The sequence below is a fragment of the Peromyscus maniculatus genome, chromosome 6 (genome assembly GCF_049852395.1).
Source record: "Peromyscus maniculatus bairdii isolate BWxNUB_F1_BW_parent chromosome 6, HU_Pman_BW_mat_3.1, whole genome shotgun sequence".
NCBI classification, from domain to species: Eukaryota; Metazoa; Chordata; class Mammalia; order Rodentia; family Cricetidae; genus Peromyscus; species Peromyscus maniculatus.
Genome location: NC_134857.1, coordinates 44,416,590 through 44,439,085, shown reverse-complemented (window position 1 = coordinate 44,439,085; position 22,496 = coordinate 44,416,590). Strand labels below are relative to the sequence as shown.

At 38.6% G+C, this 22,496-nt stretch overlaps 1 protein-coding gene across 3 annotated transcripts in view; it reads right to left on the bottom strand.

Annotated features, from left to right (window-relative positions):
* The window catches only part of LOC143273854 (uncharacterized), a 91,076-nt gene that overhangs the window by 5,726 nt on the left and 62,854 nt on the right, over window positions 1-22,496 (bottom strand). For all 3 annotated transcript variants that reach the window (XR_013052077.1, XR_013052078.1, XM_076574181.1), the window contains one exon: window positions 1,591-1,641. Coding sequence is in view for 1 of the 3 variants with exons in the window: in XM_076574181.1 (XP_076430296.1) it covers window positions 1,591-1,641 (51 nt within the window). In the remaining 2 variants the exon portion in view is untranslated. The remainder of the gene's footprint in view (window positions 1-1,590; window positions 1,642-22,496) is intronic.

Genomic DNA, 22,496 nt, shown 5'->3' with positions numbered 1-22,496 from the left:
CATTAATCACATCATTTCCATAAGCCCCCACTTTAACTAAAGGGCCACAATATTTCTTGGGACCTCTCAGAATAAGCATCAATTCAAAACAAGTAAGTAACCAATAGGCCTTGGAAAGTCTAATTATTTTCTTGTCCCTATTGTACAGTTACCCCTGGGAAAGGCCATATGACCCTTTGGGGAAGGACTGCTGAAAGGATAATACTAAACCTTTTAGGAATTTTATCACAGTTCTTCCTCAGGAATTTGGCTGCTATTCAGGGGGTTCTGAGTTTACAGGGTGACTATAGTCTGGAAATTGTTTCACAGGCTAAGATTCCCTTTTGTCATGATCCAGTACAGCCTTTCTTTCATTTGTTTGAAAATGATTTCTGCTTATACAGATCAAACAAAAATTCAATAGGCATCTTATCTATTTCATGTCTGGAAAAACCATGATTGATTAGCCAGTACCAAAGGCTCATATGAGTCAAGCCTCTATAAAATTTACTTTGCCTGTGTTGAACCTTATGGATTAGGCCATTATTGACATTACTTTGTCTGCTACCCATTTACAGTAACTATGCTTTTGCATAGTTTTACCTTGCTTTTGGTGATTCAATACTGCTATCTGGCCCCTGCTATCCTGGGGCCCAATTATACCCATTGCATTTAATCCATCCAAGTGAGCAGCAGCATCTGTAAGCCTAAGGTATGACACAAGGAAAAGGGAGAGAATAAAGCTCTGCAAATGTGGTGGTGCCCTCTCATCATTTTGTGTCTTATGGGATTAGTGAAGGGCATGTCTTCTGGATCTTTCCATTGTGGAGGACTAGGTTTTAGCATTGTGATTTCCCTGAGCCTTAAATTCCCTTCATCAACACTAAGCCAAAGGATATTAGGCATCTCTATCTCCTTTTCAGCAGGCCATCTTTTGACAAATGCTTCAGCTAACCATTCAAACAAACTTTTCATACCTAAAAACAAAAACAAAACAAAACAACAACAAAACAACAACTCTGTGAGCTTCCATATTAAACCTAAAATCTCTACTCAGATAGGCCTATCAATAAACTCAATCTAATCCAGTTTTACGTTTCTTCCACCATTGTCCCACACCCTTAAATTCCATTTCCACACATATTCCCCAGACATCTGCTTGAATGAATTAGCAAACATTAAGTTCTTTAGCAGTATAGTGCACCTCTTCATGGACTATGCTTTCTACCCGCCCCACCTCTAGGAGCCTGCTTTGCCTGAAGTCTGGTTATATGTCTAGGGAAAACTATTGGTGGGCTTGAGGGAGAATATTGTGTTGCTTGGCATTCTCTTCAGAGAAAGTCACTGCTAGTTTAGAAGACAATGATGGATTAATTTTCCCAAAGGTGGAAAGGCAGTATTTCAAGGGAGGGGGCTGAGGGTAGAGAAGCTACTTCTGGTGAGAAAAACCCTTGAGAATCTGAGGGTTCAAAGTTCTCAGCCTCCATGGGGTCCTCCCACATATGCTCACCCCAAGTAACGGGATCCCATTCTTTACCAACTGACGCCCTTTCTTTTAACTGGCAGCGCCCTCTGGGCTGGGACTTGAATTTTCACTGTAATTCAGCCAACCTTATTATGAAGGCTTCAGTGTCAATTTCCAGAACTTGAGCCCCATGGCTGCTGGGGAGAGGGAAAACATGATCAAAATATTTTGTATGGAAAAAATTTTAATAAAAAATTGTATTTGCCATCACCCCAATTGGAACTATTATTTGTATATTAAAATCTGAGTAAAGGAATGCTGTGATGTGTTGGGAGGTTTCAGGAGAGAGGTAACATTAGTATTCATCCCAGAGCAGAATAAATGGATTATTCGAGCAAGGTCCTCGCTTATTTATGAGAATATTTTTTACTTATGTCTTCCACACAAATGATGTGTCATCAATCTTGGCATGTATCTCTCATTTGTCCCATGTTATTTTCCTCTATATAAGCAATTGTAGTTTGCTACTTATCTTAATAGGCTGGATCCCAGGCTACCTCGTGACTATCCTTTTTTTCATTCTAATTTTGTATAGGTTGCTTCTGATTTTTTTCTTTTCTTCAACTTATTTGCTTACATTGTATACAGATATTTATTTTTCCTCTCACATTGGAGATAAGACATTATGCCAATCATTTTGATTGAGTCAAGTCCCCTTCTCAAATTCTAACCCCAGCAGACTCATAAATGTGGTTGTAATTCCACAGGTCCTTTAATAAAGCAGTGAAGAATACATGGCACCATAAAGATAAGATCATGCCCCAGTATGTATCTTCATAAAAAGAGGAAGAGTGTGAACACATACAGAGACACAGATACAGACACATGCACAAACACACTTACAGACACACACAGACACATATGAAGACATATAGAAACATGCAGACTCACACATGACACACATAAAGACAAAACAGATACAGACAGAAACAGACACATATACACACAGACACACAGACGCTCTTCCACAATCACACACAATCATACAAATGCCCAAGATGATATACAGCTGTGGTTTGAGGGCAATTAAGTTGAAAGCCAAGTAAGGTAGCTTTAAGAGAAATCAAACCTGACAACTCCATCTTGACCCTTTAGCCTGAAGAATTGTTTGGTAAAGATGATTCTGTTTAAGTCAACAAGTCAGTGAATTTTGATATGGCAAACCATGAAAACAAATATAGACGTGTATGTTGGCAGATGAAATTGCTTAGGATTACCTGTTTTGAGCAAGTTAAGAGAGCAGTGCAGAAATGTTTGCCACAATGGGGGTTTAATAGAATCTGTGAGTAACCACACACTGGCTTCCTTGAATTTTGTATCCCAAGAAGCTAAATGGGGCCACAGAATCATAATTGACCTCTGGACTATGAGCTGAAATACCTTTGTGCCAAGTACCAAGCTAGAGATTAGTCAAGGTGTGGCCCTCTGCTGCATTTCCACCTGTTACTTCATTAACAAAGCCCAGAGCTAAGGGGGTAAGGCATGAGAAGCCAGATCTCACAGTTCCAGAGCTGTCACTGGCTGTCATGAGTCCTTTCTTTGTCAGAAAGTTAATTCAAGGTGCTGTAAGTTATTGCTTACCTATCTATTTAAAATGATGTATGGGCAGAGGGACGCTGCCATCACAGAACCTAACCTGAGTGTCACTGGTTGCACTGTCAGGTAATGGATGACAAGAAAAATCTTTATTGAAGGTCAGAAAGATGGTGATGTATGGTACACAGAACCAGAATATGTCAATACCATCATTTTTGGTAATTTAGAAGCCTAACAACTATAAGGAAGTGGTTACAAAGGAGAACATCAACTGTGTCCTGGGTGCTATGGTTGCATTTGCTAAGATTTTAAAAACACGAGTGAAAAAGAGAAAGGAGATGAATAAAACATGCTATTGAATAGAGGAGCCCATACTTTCCATTATTGGACAAACCAAATGTTTCATGATCATATATAAATAGGTAATAGAATGAAGAATTCAGAAAAAAAATGCCTTGATGCAGGGGAAGGGCTTGGACCTGCCTCAACTGAATGTACCAGGCTCTGCTGACTCCCACAGGAGGCCTTACCTTGTTGAAGAAAGGAATTGGGGTGGGTTGGGAGGGAGGAAGGCTGGGGGTGGGAGAAGGAAAGAGGTGGATCTGTGGTTGGTATGTAAAGTGAATAAAAAATTTCTTAATTAAGAAAAAGAAAACTCAGATAATTCAAAAGCTTCAGGAAAAGATTAGACTGAAATTTTAGTTTTGTAGTGGAGTAGCAACTTATTGATAAAAACTAATATATTCAAAACAAATAAACACAGTCAGTCATGGTAGTACATTCCTATAATCCCAGCACTTGGAGTCTGGAAACACAAGGAGAACAAATTCCAGACTAACTTGGACAAGGCAAGACCCTATCTCAGCAACATCACTCCAAAAGAAACAAAGACATGCCAAAAAATCCGTGAAGACATCACCATAATATCCCCTTCCCCATATAAGATCAATACCAGTACATCCATGACATCTCAAAACTATTTGATGTGGTAGTTTCCGGAATATTGCTCTCAAAAGTAGATGGATGTACTATGTACTATTTGGAGAGTTAACTACAAATGAAATCTTAGTCTTGTAAAAAATAAAAAGGCAGTGTCTGTTGGTAACTGATCACAATGGCTTAATATATTTTTCATTGGCCTACTCAATATACATTCAATAAATGTCACAGAGTCGTCAACCACCTGAGCTCAGCATTGCAGTCTGCTTCCAGCCTATGGATCTGACATTGTCACCAGATCTGAGTTGCTGATGGAGCTAGAGGTCCATGGTAGATTTAATTGCTTCAGTGTAGAAGTAACAGAAACATTGTATGTGGTATGTTAAGAATGATATGCTATTTTATTTCATTTCCTTGGTAGCTGGTGAGGTTGAGTGTATCTTCACACACACTGGCCACTTGAATTTCTTTTAATTATAATGTCTCTTTTCCTTTCCAATTCTGGTTAGTGTTTTATTGTTACCTTGATACTGAGTCATCTGGCAAGTGGGAACCCCAACTCAGGAGTTGCTTAGATCAGAGTGGCTACAGTCCTAAGTTAGGAGGATCTGGGATGGATAAAACAGCTAGCTGAGTGAGCCAGTAAGCGGTATTTCTCTATGGTTTCTGCTTTAGTCCCTCCTTGGGTTCCTGCCCTGACTTCCCTCACCCACAAATATAATCCAAATAAATCCTTTCCTCCCCAAGTTGCTTTTGGTCAGAGTATTTTTTTTTTTATCACAGCAACAGAAAATGAACTAATATGGAAACCGATACTGAGAGTGGGACTTGGCTGTGGTAAGCCTGATTATGTGGCTCTTAGATCTTTGTTTTATGGGAGTAATGTAGAAGATTTTAGAACTTTGGGTTAGAAAAACCTTTGATGCTGTAAGCAGAGGTTAACGAGCTGTTCTAGTGGGAGTTGGGAAGACAGTAATGCTGAGAGAAATGTGGTCAGTGGAGGCCCAGTTTATGAGATTTTTAGAGGGGAAACAGGACTTTACTAATAACTTGGAAAGAGGCCATTCATGTGATATTTTGGTCAATAATCTGTGGTTGGTAATGGAGAATTAATTGGGATTAAGAGGCACCTGTACCACCTAAGTGAAACCTTCTATGCTTCACTGAAACAATGAATGCTGGTTATGGGGAGCTGGAAAACCAATTGTGATTAATAAGAGATCAGCATCATGGAGATGAATGATGTGATTCACTGGGCAAAAAAGTCAGCATATAGAATTTCTAATGGTTAAAGGAGGCCAAGCCTGAATGTTAAGTTGGTAACTGAATGTGGCAATGGACAAGAGTCATTAGGAGTTCCCTTATGCTATGTATTTTATTTTACAGATAAGATTTTGTATACTTAGGTTAATAAAAAGACAGATGTATTGGAACTTTATCTTGACACTTCAAGTGTTATAGCACTGGAAATACCTTCCACATTATGTACCCCCAACTCTTTATTTGTAAGGTAAAAGACTCACAAATAGAAGTTTTTTATGTGGTTTATTAAATAACACATGCTAGATTTCATGGTCAGTTTATTGTGCTAAAAATCTTGTCTAGTACTCGAAGCTAATCAGTCCCATAGTAGATATATTATTTTGTGGTGATGCATTGAAAATACTCAGCTAAATCAAGAGCAAGGAAATGATGACAATTATTAGTACCACTCTGACACTGGGCTAGAAGTCCTAGGCCAATAGGACAAGGAAAATGATGTTTTATATTCAAGAAACAAATTCTAATCCTGATATTTGAATTCAATAAAACAGTTGCCTGGTATACACAAAGATCTGCACTTTTTCTTCAGCACTACAAAAACTTATGAGGAAAAGAATACATAGGAAAGGTTCTAACATGACAGTAAAGCAGAAGAAAAACACAAGAAAAGGTCTTATTTTTTAAGGGATAATGTAAACTTAAGAATGCATAGGAGCTAGGGAAAATATTTGGAGTCTATGTAGAGATCTACAAAAAAGTATCTGTAAAATATTCATCAACTGAAAAGAATCAGATACTTAAGAGAAAAATGAGCAAGCCAGAATAGATTGAGAAGCTGTACACTGTGGAGGAATGCTAGTCCAGGACACATGAGACCCTAGGTTTGGTCTACAACACTTCAGATAAAAGAAAAGGAAGAAAGGAAAATGGAGGGGAGGAGAGAGAAGGGAAGAAGAGGCAAGGAAAGGGAAGGGAAGGGGAGAGGAAAGGAAGGGAAAGAAAGGGAAGAGGAAAGGAAGGGGAAGGGAAGGGAAAAGAAAGGGAATGGGAAGGGAAGGGGAGGGGAAGGGAAGGGAAGAGGAAGAGAAGGGAAGAGGAAGGGAAGGGAAGGGAAGGCAAGAAGAAGGGACGGGAAGGGAGGGCAAGAGAAGAGGAAGGGAAAAAAAAGAATTAAAATCTCAGGAAGACTACTATGAAACAGTATTTCCTAGAAATGACTGCATAAACAAGACCAGAACAATGGCGCTATCAAGACACGTGCTAATGCAAAAGGCGGCAAGTTTCATGAAATCTCACCCCTAGACAGAACTACAGGTAACTGTAGTAAAAAGAAGAGTTAGCTTTGCCCAGGGTTGAGCTTCTTTATTGGTTACCCATACACACACATGAACAACGGAAGTGGCCTTAGAAGATTGTATTTATATATTTGTGCACACATAGGCATATGTGTGTATGTGTGTAAAACAATAATATTTAAAGAAAAAGAGGTGTCAGTTTGAGAGGGGATGGGCATGAGAGGGTTGGAAGGCGGGGACCTGAGAAGGATTGAAGGAAGAAGGGAAGAGGGGAAGTAATGTAATTATATTTTCATTTAAAGTGTTATGAAAATTAAGGCAAAAATAAAACAAAGAAGAGCCCACACAGTTGAGAGTGAGAAATATTGGGGGAGTAGTAGGGAAGAAATGGGCATGGATATGATCATATTTCATTGTATATGTATAAGAACTTCTCAAAGACTATATTTAAAAAATACTATGATTTTACAAAGATGGAAATGACACCCACAGATCCAGCTAGCCCAAAGGTCAGAACTGGAGGTAGGACAGGTACAGGTCCAAGCAGGGTGCACACAATTCCAGCAATTTAATCTGTGGAGATAGAAAGAGCTACAAGTAGATACCACAGGTAATTGTGGAAAAGATTTTCAGGTGGTAATCTTTGTACTAGCTGCTAAAAGAATTTTCTGCTCACTGTCTGCACCGGATACATTCTTAAGGATATAGCAGTCCTAGCTCACATTTGCAATTTTTGAACATTTTGGAGTCAGAATGTGGCCATTTTGGAAGGCTAATCTCATGGTTTCACCCCCTTACTTGACCTTCAGCCTCTCTCTCCATCCTTGGCTCCGTCCTGTACTGTGAGAGCCTGCCTTGTCTTTATGTGGATACTCTCCTGGGGACTCTCCTGGGGACTGTACTTAGCTTACATAGCCAAGCTCCAGTGCTATGTGGTGCACGTGAACTACTCGGTACAAGTCTCAAGCCTGCTGCTCTGATGAAAGAGACCTGGAGAAAGGCCCTGTGCTGTTCTCAGACATGTGTTTAGGGTTGTTTTGAACATGGCATTCTGGTACTAAGCATCTGGAGCTTGGACCATGGAGGATGGGAAGACTTTTCAGCCCTTTTCATACTTTACAGTGACCACAATCGGAGCAAGGAAAAGTGGGCACCTCTAGACATAGTGGTCATGGGAAGGCACCCTCTAACTCAACTATGAAGGGATTTATTATTCTGAACACTGAAAAATGAAAGAAGGAGCTTTTATTAGAGAGGCAAAACATGACTTCTCTTGTAGCACAAGTTTCTAAACCCACACAGGGTTTCAAAAATTTTACAACAATGAGACACCTCTGAAAGCACAGTGCCAGGAAAGTAATCACAACCCAAACTGGATGAATCCAAGGTGTGTGAGGAAGTACTTGCCTGTGTTGCATTATGGGACTTCAACTGCAGTCTAGGTTGAAAACATGATATGCACACTTTGCACTGTGCACACAGGCCATCAAGTCATGCAGCATCAACATCCCTACCAGAAACATCCGGTTTAGATTTGACAGCTGCATGCTATGAACTGTAGTGCTTTTACTGCACACACAAACCTTTCTGTCTTTGTAGAAGCACGATGACTTCTTTGTAGAAAGCAACTTTTAAAGTCTTCTTGCCAACACTGTGTAAAAATTTTCAATTTCAAAAATTGCTGTTTGTCACCCTTGTGGTGGTACACACCTTTAATCTCAGCACTTGGAAAGCAGAGGCAGGAGGATCTCTATGAGTTCAAGGCCAGCCTGGTCTACCTAGTGAATTCCAGGACATCCAGAACTACATAATGATATCCTGTCTCGAAACAAAGAAAGAAGTTGATGAGCTCAGTTTCATTTAAAAACAAGCAAACAACAACAAACAAACAAAACACAACAAAAAAAAATAAATGAATTTCAGATTAGTAACTTCAGAGTTTCTAGCAATTTATGAAATGATCCTAAATATACCTCTACCATTTATATTACATATTTGTGCAAAGTGGGGTTCTCAGCCCTATGATTGTAAAAATCAAGATATCGATCATCTCTGAAAAATGATGAAAGTGTTCCATGTCATGCAGTCTCAACTTCTCAGCCAAAAATAAATGAATACATTCATCTCACTAGAAAACAAATTTGATTTTATCATTATTAAGTGGCAAAACTAAATGCATACTAAAAATTGCTTTAAAATAAATTTCTTTTTTATAATTGTTTATTTATTAGAGCAATATGATGCTTAGAGTAATACTGAATAGAAAGGATAGAATACCATGCCCTGGACCCACACTTAACTCTGTGCAACACTTTCATACATAATTTTTTTTTTTGAGATTTCATATATCCCATGTAAATACTGAGGTGTATACCACAGAAAAAACTGCATATATATGGGCATCATATAACGCTGTAAAATATTTGGCTGCTCAAAATTCACCCTAAAATTCAGTAGTTCATAGTTCAAGGATTTCTTTGTCTCCAAAGCTAAAAATTTTACTGTTTAGCTTGAGGGAGCAAAACAAGTGGAGGTTAGTATGAAGGCTGATAGGCACACTGCTTAGAAGCCATCCCTGTTCTTCCTCAAGCTCTGGTGCCAATCGCAAGCACAAATGTTAACTCTGGGATCATCTGCCATCTTCTGTACACCAATGGGCATAAATTTAATTTTTTGATTTGTTTTATTTCTATGATTCTTTACCTGCTCAACTCTATGTACTATGTGCATTCCTGGTTCCCATGAAGCTCAGAAGAGGTTCATGGATTACCTGGAACTGGATCTATGGATGGTTGTGAACCACCATGTGCTGTGGGATGTTCTGTATGTCCTGTGGGAGCCTGTTCTCGGGCTCCTCGTGGCTTTACCCAGCAGGTCCGCATAGAGGATGATTAGGACCATGGGCCTAAGTGCAGGTGTCTGAGATGGTCTGTACTTGGCTGTGCTGTGGGATGGTCTGTATGTCAAGTTGCTCTGATTGGTCAATAAATAAAACCTGATTGGCCGTGGCTAGGCAGGAAGTATAGGCGGGACTAACAGAGAGGAGAAATAAAAGAACAGGAAGGCAGAAGGAGACTGCCTGCAGCAGCCACCAGGACAAGGAAGATGTAAAGTACTGGTAAGCCACAAGCCACGAGCCATGTGGCAAGGTATAGATTTGTGGAAATGGATCAATTTAAGATATAAGAAAAGTTAGCAAGAAGCCTGCCACGCCATACAGTTTGTAACCAAAATAAGTCTCTGTGTTTACTTGGTTGGGTCTGAGCTGCTGTGGGACTGGCGGGTGAGAGAGATTTGTCCTGACTGTGGGCCAGGCAGGAAAACTCTAGCTACAACCACGTGGTTGCTGGGAACCAAACCTGGGTCCTCTGTTGTGGGCTATTTGTACAGTGTGTGAAGGTGTATCATTGTGACTGGTATAGTAAAAGGCTGAATGGCAAATAGTTAAGCAGGAGGTATAGGTGGGACTTCCAGAGACAGAGAGGACTCTGGGAAGAAGAAGGGCTGAGTCACCAGGAGGTACAAGATGGAAGAGAGGTAACACCACGTGTTAGAATGTAGATTAATATAAACAAGTTAATTTAAGTTATGAGTTAGTTAGGGACAAGCCTAAGCTATAGGCCAAGCTTAGTAAGAAGTCCCCATGTCATTATTTGGAAATAGGACAGAAAAAGACTCATTATATCTGCAAGAGCAACAAGTGCCTTTTTCTTTTTTTTGTAACAGCAGAAAATACTTCACTTTTTATATGAAATTCATATCCAATAAAACTAAATGCAATTATATTTACTAGACTATGATCACATCATCTTATAGCATGATAAAATAAAACTCTTTATGTTGTATTATCAGTAAATGTTTAATTGGTCTACCTATTTTATACACTTGTATACCTGGGGTCCTGTAAACATTTCTGAGATGCAAGTGGACCATCTAGACACGCTTGAGAGAAGAACTCGTCCATGGGAGCACAGGCACTGCATGCATCACTTCCCAGTATGCCTGACTCTTGGTGTGGTATTTCAAGTCTGCTGACTTTCTTTCTTAGCTTCTATGTACTGCTCATAAGGTTTGCTGCTTACTGTATCCACAGATGAGAAGGAGTCAAATATCGACGAGTCAGCCAGGCTTTCAATTAGGAAAGTTTCATGCCCTTGAAAAATGTGGTCTCTGCATGGCAGCAAATTTAGTATATAAGGTCTTGTGTGTCAACTTGACACAAGCTAGAGTCATTAGAGAGGAAGGAGCCTCAACTGAGGACATGCCTCCATGAGATCCAGCTGTAAGGCAATTAGTGATAAATAGGGGAGGGTTCAGCACATGGAGGTGGTGCCATCCCTGGGCTAGTGGTCCTGCATTCTGTAAGAAATCAGGCTGAGCAAGCCATGTGAAGCAAGCCAGTAATCAGCACCCCTCCATGGCCTCTGCATCAGCTCCTGCCTCAAGGATCCTGCCCTGTGTGAGTTCCTGTGGTGACTTCCTTTGGTGATGAACAGCAATATGGAAATTTAAGCTGAATAAACCCTTTCTTTGCCAACATGCTTTTTGGTCACGGTGTTTTGTCACAGCAATAGAAACCCTAACTAGGCACTTTACCATTTGCATAAAGATGCATCCCTGTTAATTTTCATATCTTTCCCCTCTTTGTTTCTAAAACATCTTTCAATCTACTCGGGACTGATTGAACCTGGTAGTTCTGAACTTATAATGCCAGGAGATTTTCCATAGTGGCAGATCATGTATATCTTGCTGAAAAAGACGAGTTTGGACAGACAGACTGAAGAGACATGTACTCCTTAGCAACCCATCTCTCACAGTGTCAGAGCTCACTCCTTGGGTGGAAAAGGAAGGACATTATCTAATTATATGATGCGATTCTGGGATGTCTTCTCAAGTCAATTTATTCTAAACTTTATATTTTGGTTTTAGTTTTTTTTCCCCATAAAACTTAGAGTTCAAATACTGTCTACCATTACCTTTAGAACATAAAGGATTGGTTTACAGGTACTTCTGTACTCTACAGAGAGATATGAAACACAGGCTGAAGAGTTATACCTCTATTTAGTATACGTATTTAAAAGCCAGCTTTTTGTTTTTGAACACAGTAAGAATTGAGGAAAGACTTTGAACTAGCTTTCATGTAGTCCATGTTTAAATTTAGGTTGTTAAAGCACAGGATACCAACAGTCTGGCAGAGAATAAAACCCCCCTGCACAGATCAGTCACTTGAGGCTTTGCTGCTGAGGGTCATGATGAGACAAGGTACTAACAGTTCAAGGCTTCACAGCCTCAGCACGGTGCACACATTCGAGGGGCTGATTCTTTGCAGTGAAGCTATTTCATGCACTGTGGAAGATTTAGCAGCCACCCTGGCCTCTGCCCAGTTGATACCACTATCTCATGTTCTGCTTCTCCAGTTGTGACAAGGAAAACATGGCAATAGACATTGCAAAATACCTCTGACTGAGAATTTTCCAGTAGCTGGTTGACTTTCTGCTCTTGCCTCCGAATTTCAGACAGGAAGGTAGAGCGAGAAGACTGTGGAAGCTGTGATACAAACATCTTCCCATGCCTCATCCGTCCTTCTTTACTCTGTGCTACACCCTTTTCTTTTCGCTTATGTAGCTCAAACTGGATTCAAACTCATGGTCTACCTGCCACATCCCTTTCATGTCCCAGGGTTACAGACACGAACCACCCAACCTGGCATTGTGTGTGTGTGTGTGTGTGTGTGTGTGTGTGTGTGTGTGTGTGTGTGTGTGTTTATTTCACTCCTTGGTACTAAAATATCCCAAGAGAACTAAGGAGACCAGCTGCTAGTATTTTTCCTTCCAGATAAATGTTAAAGCATCCTTTTAGCCTGTCTTGTTATTCTTCTCTTTCACTGACCCTAGAAATGCAGTTTGTAAAAGTAATGCTAATTTCAGCCATCTAAGTAATCACTTGTCATTTATTCCAAATTGCTATGTAATGCTGCTCTGATTATGCATACCATTAAATCAGGGTTATGTTAGCTTTGTGGCAGTTTCTGTTTGGTTATGCCACTAAATCACATTCAGGATTCCTAGAGCTGTAGGATTGTTGCTTCTATGGCACTGTGACCATTTTTATAACTTACAAACTAAGATGGAGGAAAATTTCAAAGAACATGTCTCCTCCTCCCTACCTCAGTGTAACTGTGACATTGATATTGTTTCTGTCCTTGCCATCTTTGGGTCTCAAAAATTACTTCTTGGATCTCATACCATAAATTTTCTTCACAAATTCATCCTTCTGATATACGTAAAAAGTAATTTCTTCTAAGATGTGCTTTAAAAATCTATCTAAACTTTAGCAAGCAAAGCTGACAGGTTAAATCAAAGAAGAGGGGGCAGAAACAGTGTAAGAGCCAGAGGTCCAAGGTGCCTGCTGCTCGCAAGTCTTCCCTAGACATGACTGGAAAAATGCACCAATGAACACTCAACAGCAAGGATGTCTGAATACAAACGTTTGAACATAGGCAAGGGGGATTCTGTAAGGGCCCATACCTATATGAAAAGCTATAGTTAATGGTTGCTGAGAGAGTGAGAGTTTCCTCCAGAAACAAGCTCTCATGTGAGTTGTTCAATCTCTAATGGTCAGCCATGAACACATACACATATGAGCAACATTAAACTCAGTAGGTTGTATATACATATATGTGAGTGTGTATGTATATATGTATATATATATATATAATTGTTACACACATTGTTACATTTATATACACATGTATATATATATTACTTTTAATTATTTAATTTTATTTTGTTACATATATACACAACACACACACAAATATACATGCAACAATAATAGTTAAAAAAGAGTTCATGAATTAGGGAGGATGGACATGGGGAGAATTTGTTAAAGTACCCTTTTGACTATTATCTTTGGCAAACATGCAATGCTGTAAAATTTTGATCATTTTTTTTTGGATACAGCCAGACACTTAATATCTTGTTACTATTATGTGTTAAAGAGTATGGTAGGACATCTAGCTTAGTACATGTAAGGCCCTGGGTTCAATCCTAGCATTGAAAAGGAAAAGCAATTCTCATCCTTATTTCCCTTGCCAATAAATTTTGATTCAATTTGCAAACATCCTTCCCATCTGATTAAGCTAGAAATCTAACAGGCCCTGGTTTCAGCCCTCAGGTAGACTGTTGTCTATGTCCATTTTCTGGGTTTTAATGCATGATACAATGTTTCATAATATTCTGCAGAAGACAGTTTGTCCTGATGCACCATTCTTTGTGAGCAAAAGGACTACTGATTTTTGGAGTGCTTCCTGGTGGAACTGGAGGGAATGGCTTCCGTTCTGAGTTGTGGACACACAGTACTCTAGCACATTCTGGAGAGCTTTGTGGAAACTGCCTTTAAAGCCGTGGACCCAAGCTGCGGCTTTATCTGCCCGGTGAAGAATACTATAATTTTGACTTACAGCTGAATTCTGGAGTTTTCTTACTGGCAGAAGAAGTGAGAGGTAAGAAAGGAAGGCAGGCTGAAGCTGGGCACAGGCTAAGATTTGTAACTATGTTTGACAGACAAACTTATTTAAAAAAAATCAAAATTTCACAGTTTTTTAATTAAAAAATGTAAATGCTTTTGCATTTCCTTTATAGTGACACCATTAATGTGGGTTTTACACCTGTCTCTCTTAATTGCCCTGAGAACTGTCTCCAGTGGAAAAAAACATTACTGATAGTTTTAAGTGCTTATCCATTGTGTCCGATGAGCAGGGGTTACAACAGCCATTTCCTGTCAGCCTTGCTTGCCAAGTTAAAAACAAAACAAAACAAAAAAACTGTTCATGACTTAGGTTGCAGTGATAAACCTTGCCACTAGACAGAGCTGTTTGTCTTATTTTTAAACACTGCATGCTTCAGGTTTTGCAAGAACGTTAGAGCTGATAGAGAGAGGAAGCAAGCTGCAGAAGGAAGTATCTTTCATGAGATGGGTACTCTTAATGAGTGCATCTCAAGCTCTTGTGCTGATGGTACATAATTTCCAGGTTGTCAGTGTTGGTGTTAGTGGGGAAGAGGAGACACTGCTCTTAGACTTTCACCCACCACCAGGGAAATTTTAATACTTAATAAAGCACAGAGTGAATTATGCAATTTTCTCATTCTTTTATATTACAGTAGATTAAGTCAGACCACCACACTAAATTCTAACCTTTTTTATGTGAACAATTCATAGTAATTATCCTCTTCTATTTTCTATGAAAATATTTTAATTTCTAAAAACAGATATTGGGGTTATACAAAGGTTTGGCTCAATAATTTTTCTGCAACTATATGAATTATACCTAACATGTTTAAATTCTGTAGTCTAAATTAACCATTAGCTTAACCAATAAAGCCTTGAATTCTGCAGGTTTTGTTAGAACAGGCTCCTCTGAGGAGAGGTTTGGGCACAGAACTGAACCTACATGGGTCTTTCCACATGTGGCTCTGTCTTACTCTCCAGGGACGAGCCTCTACAGGCTTCAATGAGTAGTTCTTGAAGTTTTCTCCCTGGAAAGGCAACAGCACTGTGGTTCAATGGAGAAAATATGTGAGTCACAAAGCAGAGCACCATGATGTTAGGGAACAGGAGAGCCAACATAGGAACAGGTAGGAAGTTCTGTGACAGCTAGATAGCAAGCTAGATAGAAAGGTGGGATGATATCTCCAGGCAGAAGAAAGAAACATGTTTGATCATTTCATGTATTTGATCACTTCCAAAATATCAATAAGCTGTTGGAGATTCTATTATAATAGTGATTGGTCATAGAAAACAAAATAAATTAGAAATTGGGTTATTACTACCTTTAGGAAAAAACAGAATTGCATGAGTAGAAATAATCCACTTGTTGTGAAGCTTTAACTGGCAACAAACAGCATCAATCCTGTCTTATTAACAGAAATAATCACAGAAAAAACAATATTACAATATTTGAAACAAAAAGGAGGATAGATTACCCACTATGAGGAAAATACCAGAATTAAAGCACATAAATAAAGGAATTTAAGAGATAATCTGAATTCATTTTGCAGTAGTTTTGCTTCTATATGTAAATATTCAATATAGTTGGGAGTCAGAAAAGACCATTTGAGATGGCCAAATTTGTCACACACTGGTAAATGAAAATTTTGCCAACAGCCATTCTTAAAGTGTGGTTCCTGGATTAGCAGCATTAAGAAATGCAATGTTAGAAATGTTAGTGCCTCCCTTTTTATAAATGTCTATGTATATATTAGTAAAACTTCTTTTCAGGTGACAAAGATGCATGTTAAAGCTTGTGAAGTTAAGATTTATAAAAAAATAATTCATGGCAAAAAATAACTATTCAGGATTGACAGGGATTTTTAAATTGTCCAAGAGATAAAAATTAGTCAATTAACTCCAAATCTAATAGCACCTTATTGTATTTTCACTGCTATGTAATCTATTTTATTTTCCACAATCCCGTTATACGAAATATGTTTTATAGTTTTGAAAGTGAATGTTAATTCTTGCTGGATTAAAAAGTTTAGTGATGTACCTTTCATTATAGCTTGTGGTTATTTGAGAATTTTGGCTCATATATCAGATCTATCAGACCTCACACAGAATCCAAAACAGACGTTGTTCGTAGTGGACATCACTTGTTGGCACTTCACAGAACATTGCAGTGCTGCTGCTGGCTTCTGGATGTCTGCTGGCTTTTATATTTCCTCTCTCAGTGATTCAAACCCACACCTGACCAACTGGTCAAGCTATAGACATGGGGTTCTTCTGTGAATTCACTCAGTACATATTACTCATACCGTTCTTGGAGCTGTGGGTACTATGATGAACAATGTAAAGTAAAAATCCCTGGCTTGCTAGGACTTCTTCCAAGATGGGGAACATACACAAGTAAGCATATTACATTTAAAAAATGGTAAGGATTATGGAGAAAACTTGGACGTGCTCTTGAGGATGTTGAAATAGTACTGACCCAGTCAGGGAGGGCTCATGACAAAAGGTGACAGTGTGGACTTCACCCTTCCCTGGGCAAAGCAACAGAAAGAGTAAGGCCTGCAAGGCAAGATTGTGGTAGGATTCTCTGAGTGACACCAACGTGGCTGTGTGTGTGAGAGTGAGCTGTAGCTTGGAGAGTGGAAGGAGGGGTGGACCGGGCTGGGCTGTAGACTCCCTTAGGCCTTGTGAAGTGATGATGATTAAGGGGGAAAGCCCTTGCGTGGTGTAAGAGAGGAGGAGTGATAGCACCTGACTCATCTGAAGAGAATCTGAAGAGAATGATAATTTTCCACTTCTTCTAACTCTCAGCCGATCAGCATATGCCATCACACCTATTTTTCCCTACTCCTCAAATCTCTGCTTTTTTTTCTTTTCTTTTTTTTTTTTTGGTCTCCTATTGTAGCCACTACCCCATTAGTTCAGGAAACTTTGATTATTTTTTTTCCTTGAGTAATTTTAGTAGGATTTTTTTGTTTGTGTTTTGTTTTGTTTGTCTTCTTGCCTTGGTTTGTTCCCTTCAAAGTAGTTCCTCACAATATCTTCAGAGTAGCTACCAGAGATTTGATGAAATTATACTCCCTGTTAAAGGCTTCTGTAGATGTATTTCTAAAGGGTCTTATTAAATAAGAAACACAGAGCCAAATAAAGAGTTAAAAGCCCAGAGATCAAGCAGTAGCCAAGAGCTAAGATCACCTTATCTTACTACTCGCTGCTGTTCTTCCTCTGAGAGAGAGAGACCTTCTTCCTGTGTCCTGTCTTTTTTATTGCCTTTCTGTTCTGCCTTTTCATTGGCTGTAAACCCAACCACATGACTTCCTAGTCACTGCCTGTCTATACAGACCTCCAGGTCTCTGTGATTGGTTCTGAGATTAAAGGTGTGTGTCATCATGCTGGCTGTGTCCTTGAACACACAGAGATTCTGCCTGCCATGTGATCATATTAAGGGCATGTGCTACTACTACCAGACTTCTGCTTAATAGTTTGCTCTTAGCTCTGATCCCCAGTATTTGCTATGTTGTTTATAATACATCAAAGGCATTCCCCATATCTAGGATGAATTATGACTAGGTACACAAGTTATAAATATATGTACATTAATCACTTTGTCATGGCCAGGTGAAATTCAAATATTTGTTGAATATTGGTATTTGCTATGTTGTTTATAATACATCAAAGGCATTCCCCATATCTATGATGAATTATGACTAGGTACACAAGTTATAAATATATGTACATTAATCACTTTGTCATGGCCAGGTGAAATTCAAATATTTGTTGAATATTGGAAAGAATAAATAAATAAATGAAAAAGTACTATGGGTATTGCTCTGTATGCTGTGAATGTGTTGCTCTGATTGGTTGATAAATAAAATGCTGATTGGCCAGTAGCCAGGCAGGAAATATAGGTGGGATAAGCAAACAAGGAGAATTGTGGGAAGGCTGGAAGGCTGAGAGCAGACACCAACCAGCCGTCCAGGTAGCATCATGTAATGGCACACAGGTAAAACCATGGAACGAGTGGCAACACATAGATTAACAGAAATAGGCTGAGTTTAAGTGTAAGAGCTAGTCAGTGGTAGGCCTGAGCTAATGGTTGAGCAGTTTTAATTAATCTAAGCTTCTGAGCGATTATTTTATAAGTGGCTGCAGGGTCCATGGGACTGGGTAGGACTGGAGAAAACTTCAGCTACAAAAAAGGAATATTGGGGCTGGAGAGATGGCTCAGAGGTTAAGAGCATTGACTGCTCTTCCAGAGGTCCTGAGTTCAATTCCCAGCAACCACATGGTGGCTCACAAACATCTGTAATGAGATTTGGCACCTTCTTCTGGCCTGCAGACATACATGCAAGTAGAACACTGTATACATAATAAATAAATAAATAAATAATTCTTTTTTATAAAAAAGGAATATTATAATTCTTTGTATTTTGCTATTTTCCCTGGATTGTCTAAAGGCTGATAAGTGGTGGTGATTCATGCCCAGCCACTAGCCCTGTATGTATGTAGCGAATATAATGAATTACCTGATAATAATGGATATTTTTTTGACTAAGTCTCCAACTTTCACCCTGAAAGAAGTGGTGTATAGGCCCCACTTGGGAATACCATCAACTACAGGAAGCCAATATAGCCCCGACTTAAACAGTGAACAACAGAGTCAGTGGCTTTAGTAGATATCATTCATTTTCACTGGGTTCTAATTACAATGAGATTTCTATTATTTAAGTTGGGGTGCAGAATAAGCCTTCGTAGTGAGTGGTGATTGAGATCAGTATGTGTGAGATACACTTGGGTCTTCTGAAAAGAAACTAGTATGTTTGAGAATTTGAAGTTCTCCATTTGATGCTTATTTTACTTGGGAACAAGTCACCATCTGTTATTTCTAATTACGAAACAATGGGAAATAGAAATTCTGAAGATTTCATACTTTTCCAAATACAAAATTAGGGTGGTAGGGTTGGAAAATATTTAATATACTTAGGTTATAGAATATAAATGACTGAAAGAATAAACCCTAACCCTAATGAGGCAACTATAGTTAAGAAAATATTTCAGTCCTCAGAGTCTTCTACCATGAAATATTTTTTACCTTTTCAATTTTGTATTTGTGACAAGCTACATTTTTTAAATTTAATTGTGTTTCTAATGATCCACTCTTAATAGTAGTTAAATTCAGTCTTCTTTTTTTTTTTAACCAAGATTTAATAAATTTTACTACGTTTTCTTCACTATAAAAGACAGGGTATTTGGAAATAGTTCTTTTTTTTTTTTTTTTTTTTTTTTTTTTTTTTTTTTTTTTTGGCTTTTCGAGACAGGGTTTCTCTGTGTAGTTTTGCGCCTTTCCTGGAGCTCACTTGGTAGCCCAGGCTGGCCTCGAACTCACAGCGATCCGCCTGGCTCTGCCTCCCGAGTGCTGGGATTAAAGGCGTGTGCCACCACCGCCCGGCAGAAATAGTTCTTATTAATACCTGAATACATATATGTTGCTTATAAAAATTCTCAGTCTCAGCCGGGCGGTGGTGGCGCACGCCTTTAATCCCAGCACTTGGGAGGCAGAGCCAGGCGGATCTCTGTGAGTTCGAGGCCAGCCTGGGCTACCAAGTGAGCTCCAGGAAAGGCGCAAAGCTACGCGGAGAAACCCTGTCTCGAAAAACCAAAAAAAAAAAAAAAAAAAAAAAAAAAAAAAATCTCAGTCTCTATTAAATATAATTTTTCAAGTTTAAGTGCAAAATATTTGTATTCCTTGAGTAAATTCTTTCTGGGAATTCTTTCTGGAAATACAGTACTTCCTAAGTCAATGAGAAGTAAATGCCAATATTTTGGCCTCAATTTTTTCCAATTTGTACTGGTGACAAAAACTGGTAACTGCATTAAAGAATCAGGAATAAGAAAATGAAGCTATTAGCAACTTCTTTTTTTTTTTTTTTAACTGTGAGGACTTTATAAAGCATGTCTGTATAAAAAGCATCTAACAACCCTGAAGTATCGTCATGACAACATAGCATCGTCATCTGTCTGATCTGGCTATTGAACAAAATTTGTCTGAAATAAATTGACATACATGTTACACATTCACTATATATTATAGATGACAGTCCATAAAATGATAAAAAAAAGTTAAATTTATTGTTTTTAAATCCCACTAAATACAGCAGTAGAATTTGTTGTTCTTGTTAAAAAACAGAAAAAAGTATGCAAAGGCCTTTATGAAAATGTCAACAGTAGCTTTATCTAGCTGATATTCTTTTTTGTATCTATTTTTTATTATTATTAAGAAATTTTCTATTCACTTTTCATACCAATCACAGATCCCCCTCTCTTCCCTCCTCCCACCCCCAGCCTTCTTCCCCAACCCACCCCCCATTTCCACCTCTTCCAAGGAAAGGCCTCTCACGGGGAGTCAGCAGAGTCTGATACATTCAGTTGAGGCAGGTCCAAGCTGCCCCCGCCCCCCCCCGCAGCAAGGCTGCACAAGGTGTTCCAGTGCCTATTATCAACTTCTGTCCTCTCCCACTTGAAATGTGTTTTCTTTTCTGAAATCAAGCCTTTTTTTTTTAAATCCTCAAAGAGGAAAATATGTTTCTGATTTTTTTTTAATCAAGAGAATAGTACACTTGTGGTTGTGGAGTGAGGATAATTCTTACCTTGACTTTTATACTGCACTAGAAATGGTCATGCCTGAATTTCTGGCAAGCCTCAGAACTTAACACTCTGCTTGTTTTGTTTTACTTCTCATGGGCTGGATGAATTTTTAAGCCATGAGGTAAATCAAGTGGAGGGATTAAAATCAGATGGTTTTGCATATACTGCCGGTAATGAGGGCTAAAACTGGCATTTTCCCAACTGCTTATTAGATTATACATTTTGTATTTATATACCCAAATAAGAAGAGTTGGCAGTATTGCTAAACTCCACAATGAAAAGCATTTCTTCATCATTCTTATAATGAATTTTGAGTTTTTAAAATGCCACAGCCAAGTAAAAGTATTAGAAAAAAATCCCACAGCCACATTCAACTAGTAGTCACAGCCATGTGCAGACTTTGGTTTCAAAGTCCTTCCATTAAAATGATGATTTTTAGTGATTGATGGGCATAGAACTCATCACATTTAGTGATGGACATAGAACTCATAGGGGAAAGAGGTCATTTATGTAATTACTTTTCATTGTTAGCATATACTTACAGCCTTTCCTCTGTACAACTCATTATGACGTACAAGTATACACACACACACCATGTCTATGTATTTGGTTCTTTCATAGAGTTGGAAAGTTTCATGTATGCTGCTAGGGGAGAAGAGTAAGTAACACCATTTCCCAACTCTGAAACATATTTGTTACAATAAGGGCTGACCTGGCAAGATATGCTCACTGGTCTAGTGAGGTAAATTTTTTAGAAATAGCTAACCTCTTCTTGATTGTATTTATGACCGATTCTGTAATATTAACCTCATGCCTCTTATCATTAACTGGGACAAAAACCCATTAGTGGGGTCATAACATCTAAGACTTTTCTGCTAAATACCCATACTCTAAAATTATCCTCTAAGTCCTGGTCATTATACTCACGTGGTAGTGCATCTGTCACCCCTCATCACAGAGACTTATTTTTTCAGGAGGCAGGGATTATTACAGAGAAGCACAATTTGTTAACATATAGAGAACAAAAGATTATAGACTCTCAGCTTTAAATGAAATCACACCCACCCCCACCCCATGAAGCTCAGAGATCATCATGAAATAGGGATCAGAAATATGGTCAGAGCCAGTTTTACTAGATATCTTCAGTGAAACATTACTTTCTTCACATGAGAGGATCATTACACAGTGGCCTGTGCAATCACTGTGACTACATGCCTAAGACTGGTACAAGATAAAGCCAGACAAAATCCCAGCATTGGCTGAAAAGGAGCTCATGAAGTCCCCTTTCTATCTGAGAAGCTATTGGCAGCTGCTGGCTGCTGGGGAGGGATGAGTTTTCCTTAGGAATATGGCCACTGAGAGCTTTTTCTGTGTTCTAGTAGATAGTCCCACAACCATATGCACACAGACAGCGCTGAGAGGACTCAGTAAGATTAAAAAAGAGCACATGAAGTTGAGGGCAGGGAAATTACAGGAGAGAAAGGAGTTTGGGGTGGATTTGACAAATACATATTATACATGTATGAAATTCTGGAACAATAAAAAATTAAATTAGAACTTATTAATTGTAGGTTTTATGCAGTAGATGAAAATTTGTTTCTCAATAACAGCTATTACCATCAAAATCTTTTTTTTCTCTAGCAAACAAATACACGTATCAAGGAATTCTACCCAGAAATAAATGAAAAACTTGTGTTTCTTTTGTGAGAATTACATGACATTTATTATATATTTTGTACTAGATAATTATGCTTTTTTATTTATCTTCCTAGTACATGATAGCCTTTCCATATAAATATTGTTTACAT